Here is a 4630-nt window from a genome sequence, read left to right on the forward strand (position 1 = left end):
ATATACATTTCACTTTTTTTTTCACCCCCCTTCTACTTCTTTGCTATTGCTGCTGTTTTGCTCACTCCGGTGCAGGGCGCGTTAGTTTTTTTTTTTGTACGTCCCTCTCTCTTTGTGCTTCTTTGAGACTTGGACCTTTTTTTTTCTTTTTCTCTCGTTTGGGTGCCTTTTTTTTTCTTTTGCTTTGTGCGGTTTTGCGAGTGCAGCGGAAAAAAGGGGGGGAGGGGGGATGTATTGTGCTCGTGTGAAGAGGAATACTTTTTCCCCCGTTTTTTTTTTGGGGGGGGGAGTTACACTTTTGTGCGTCGCTCTTCCGACGTCCCCCCGCCCCTCCACCCGCGCTGGGGGACGGCGTGGGGGACGCGCGCCCCCGCGTTTACCTGCGATGGCGTAGGCCTCTTGTTTCTTATTTGGTGGAAATTTTTCTTCTTTGTTCTTTGTCCCCGGCAGTTGCGTCAGCCGGCACGCGCGCCGCAGCCTCGCGGGAGCAGCGAGTTGAGCGGCTTCTCATGTTGCACGTCTTGGGCCGCGGTTTGGTGCCGCAACGATCCCCCCACACTCAGTCGCCTCATTTTTCTCGCCTCCTGCTTTCTTATTCCACACACACACACACGCGCGTGCAGGGCGGCTGCGGTAGAAGAGCGAAAAGGGAAGGAACAAATATATATATATATAAGCAAAGAACGGTGACGGTCATAGAGAGCGGGGAATAAGAGGAGTGCCTTCTTTTTTTTCCCCCCTCACCCGCTTCTGCGCATTTTGTGGGTGAATCGGACGAGCCATGTCAGGCAGAGCACTGACGGCACTGGGGACGCTGATGTCGGCGCCCAGTGATCGGGTGAAGATGGTGGACATGCACCCGAAGGAGCCGTTGTTCCTCTGCTCGCTGTACTCTGGCGTGATCAACCTGTGGAACCTCGAGACGCAGGTGATGCTCAGGTCGTTCGACACGGGCACAGGGTTGCCGGTGCGGTGTGTGCGGTTCATTCCGCGACTTCAGTCCTTCGTCTGCGGCACGGATGACATGATGCTTCGCGTCTTCAACTACAACACAATGGAGAAGACGAAGACGTTTCAGGCGCACGACGACTACATCCGCGGCATTGCGGTGCATGAGCAGCTGCCGATTATCTTAACCTCCTCGGATGACATGACGATCCGGCAGTGGGACTGGAGCAAAAACTGGGCGCATGTAAGCACCCACGAAGGCCACTTGCATTACGTCATGGGCGTCGTGTTCAACCCCAAGGACCCCTCCACCTTTGCCACAGCCTCGCTAGACTGTACCGTAAAGGTGTGGAGCATCAACAGCCCGGTGCCAAATTTTCAGCTTGAGGGGCACGAAGATGGCGTGAACTGCGTTGACTACTACCCCGGCGGTGACAAGCCCTACCTACTTAGCGGCGCGGATGATCAAACCGTGCGGTTGTGGGACTATCAGACAAAGGCCTGTCTACAGGTATTTTCTTACCACACAGCAAATGTTACTGCAGTCCTGTTTCACCCAAGTCAACCTGTGCTCTTTACATTAGCGGAGGATATGGAGATGAAGATTATCGCAACGGAGACCCACCGCCTTCTTCTCAGTGTTGACCATTCTCGCATGAATCGGGGCTGGTCAATGGCGGCAAGACGCCACACGAACGTTTTGGTGGTTGGATACGACGGCGGGACGGTGGTATACAAGGTGGGCGAGGACAAACCCGTGTACTCTATGGACCCCGCCGGAAAAATTCTCGTGGCCGTCGGAAGTGAGGTGACGCGTATTGATGCAAAAGGTATTTCAGCCGATGTGGCCGATGGTGATGTGCTTTTGCTACCGACAAAGGACATGGGCGCGCTCGAGACCTCGCCCTCTGCGATTCTGCATGGCCCTAGTGGACAATTTATTGCCGTGATTGGAGATAATGACTACACGATTCTTTCCTCGCTCTCCATGCGGCCCAAAACTTACGGCAGGTGTGCCTCTTTTGTGTGGGGTCCTGAGAATGGCTCCTACGCCGTGTTGGAGAGTTCAATGACGTTGAAGATTTATAAAAATTTTAAGGAGCGTGCAACAATCACCCTCAATGAATCTTCAGAGAGGTTGTTCAGTGGTCCGCTTTTGGGGGTTTGCACGGCATCCAGTGTCACGTTCTACGACTGGGCAACACTGAATCTCATTCGCCAGATCGACGAGTGTCCGAAGATGGTGCAGTGGAGCGAGAGTGGGGAGCTGCTGGCAATAGTCTCTGACACCGCCTTCTTTACGCTGCGATTCAGCAGTGAGGCGGTGATGGAGTACCTTGAGACGCAGGAGAGCACCCCAGAGGAGGGGCTTGACTTTGCCTTTGACGTTGTAGAGGAGGTTGGCGAGAGTGTGAAGGAGGTGCTCTGGGTTGGCGATTGCCTTGTGTTTGTCAACCAGGCGCATCGACTGAACTACTACATTGGCGGAGAGACAAACAGCATTGCGGTGCTGTCGCGGAACCAGTACCTCCTTGGATACCTGACAAGGGAAAACCGGATTTTATGCATTGACAAGGAAAAGAACATCACAAGCTACTTGCTTCGCCTGAGCTTCATTGAATACATGGCGGCGATCGTCCGCGAGGACTTTGCGGCCGCTGAGAAACTGCTTCCTTCCATTGCAGCGAGCGAGCGACTGCGGTTAGCACAGTTCCTGCAAGCAAAGAACTATCTTGAGCTGGCGCTGGAAGTCACCACTGACGAGGACCATCGCTTCGATCTGGCGGTGCAGCTGGGAAGGCTTGCCTTGGCAAGGGAGATAGCGGAGCGGTCCCCGTCCATGGTGCGTTGGAAGCAGGTGGCGGACCTGGCCCTTGAGAAGGGCATGCTCGAGCTAGCAGAGGAGGCGCTGCGCAACTGCGGCGACAGCAACGGCCTCCTGTTGCTCTACTCCTGCAAGGGGGACATGGACGCTACGTCAAAGCTGGGAGACGCGTGTGTGGCGAACGGAAAGGCAAATGTCGCCTTCACATGCTTCCACCTAACAGGGCGCTACGCGGATAACGTGGACTTGCTTTGTCGCACCGGGAAGGTCGCCGAGGCCGCCTTCTACGCCCGCACCTACTGCCACAGCAAGGTGGAAGAGGTCGTCACGAGGTGGAAGGTCGCAGTCGCCTCGCTGCCGCGCGTGCGTGAGGCCATTGCCAGCCCAACGGCGTATCCGAACCTCTTCCCAAATATGCGGAGCCTACCGGCGTCAGCACCGCAACTTGAGGAGCAAACCCCGCAGCGAAACACAGACAGCGAACCTTTGGGGCAACAGCCAACCGGAACTATTCAGGAGGAGGGTGCAGGCGCTGCTGGCTTTGAGTCCCCGCAGCCGTCCAAGTCCGCCACGATTTCGTGCGGCGATGCTTCGGGGCTGCCTGCCGACCTACATCACTTGGCGTCTGCCGCGGCTATGTATTCGCCCGGCAACACGCCAGCCGCGCCGCCCCCTTCGCTGGCTAGAGAAGCAGAGGGAGATGCAACGCCGGCTGCTACGGCCTTCGTCGACGAGGGCAATACCGACGCCGAGGAGTGGGCTTAACCTTCTTGGGGCCCCGCCACGTTAGTGGGCACTCACCCAATGAGCGCAAAAAAAAAAGGAAGAAAAAAAAAAGAAATAATATCCCAAAGGAAATTTTAGAAGTTTTATTTTAGTAATAAACAGCCATCTTGCGTACTTCCAGAAATGAAAGGACAGAGGACAGAAGTAGACAAACTAACAAGTGAGACAAGATTTACATATACCTGTATGGATACTTTCTTTCCTTCTTGGCTAAAATAGTAGGAGCAGCCACAGCCGAAAAAAAAAAAGCGAGACGAAAGCCCCTTCATGCAGTTGTCACGCGCGGATTGATGAATAGTGGATGAAGACGAAGGAGGAGGGTGAATGCGCCGATGATGGTGGGTTAGCTGACGTTTTCCTTCTTACTGTTTTTTCATTTTTCCCTGCATGACGGGCGTTGTCGCGCCATTGTGCGTGTTTCTCTGCTGCAGCGGCTATTTGACTTTTTTCCTCTTGTCCCTTTTCGATATCCCTCTGATTTGCTTTTATGCGTTGACTGGGCGCTGTGGGCAGTGCTGCGTGTATGTTTAGTAGGCTTCGGTGCGCGGTGTCGGCGGCGGTGGCGGCGGCGGTGGCGGCGGCGGTGGCGGGTTCATGCCGGGGACTGCACCAGGCGACGCCGCCGCATTTTTTCCCGCGTGTTGCCGGTGACTGGACTTGCTCCTGCGGGTTTTCTAACTTCGCCTCGAGGGCGGTGTGCTTTCAGTGCCACCGGGCGAAGTCGGAGCCTCCTCTCGTCGGTACTGAGCCGCGGACGGTGGTGGACGCGCAGCAAAGTAGCTTCAGGCGGGGTGACTGGATGTGTGCCTGCGGGGCCCACAACTTCGCGAGGCGGGAGGTCTGTCTGTCGTGCGAGGCTCCGCGGAGGTTAAATGACAGGCAGCGCGAGGGGAACGGCCCGCAACTGCTCCCCGGCGACTGGATGTGTAAGAAGTGCAGTGCGCACAACTTCCGCTCACGCAGGGAGTGTCTGCGGTGCGGATGGAAGCCCGTCGCTGCGCACCCCACCGGCGCCGCCGACGCAAGCGCCGACCATCCCACCGGGTCCGTGCAGCCACAGTGGACGTGTTT

The 4630-nt window shown here is 56.0% G+C and overlaps 2 protein-coding genes across 2 annotated transcripts in view, besides 1 other annotated feature; both read left to right on the forward strand.

Moving 5' to 3' along the window:
* Positions 1-781: 781 nt before the first annotated feature.
* Tco025E_06349 (coatomer subunit beta') lies at positions 782-3538 on the forward strand (the record flags this gene model as incomplete). The annotated part of the gene is made up of 1 exon (XM_029373227.1): positions 782-3538. The coding sequence occupies one exon, from the start codon at positions 782-784 to the stop codon at positions 3536-3538; it is 2757 nt and encodes a 918-aa protein (XP_029226681.1).
* Positions 3539-3585: 47 nt separating this feature from the next.
* Positions 3586-3617: a sequence feature (A-rich).
* Positions 3618-4082: 465 nt separating this feature from the next.
* The window catches only part of Tco025E_06350 (uncharacterized protein), a gene marked incomplete at both ends in the record, with an annotated part of 1371 nt that continues 823 nt past the window's right edge, over positions 4083-4630 (forward strand). Inside the window, one exon of the mRNA XM_029373228.1 lies at positions 4083-4630. This exon is cut by the window's right edge and continues 823 nt beyond it. Coding sequence (XP_029226682.1) covers positions 4083-4630 — 548 coding nt within the window.

This window comes from Trypanosoma conorhini (assembly GCF_003719485.1).
Source record: "Trypanosoma conorhini strain 025E chromosome Unknown Tco_14.4_contig_00424, whole genome shotgun sequence".
Classification (NCBI taxonomy): domain Eukaryota; phylum Euglenozoa; class Kinetoplastea; order Trypanosomatida; family Trypanosomatidae; genus Trypanosoma; species Trypanosoma conorhini.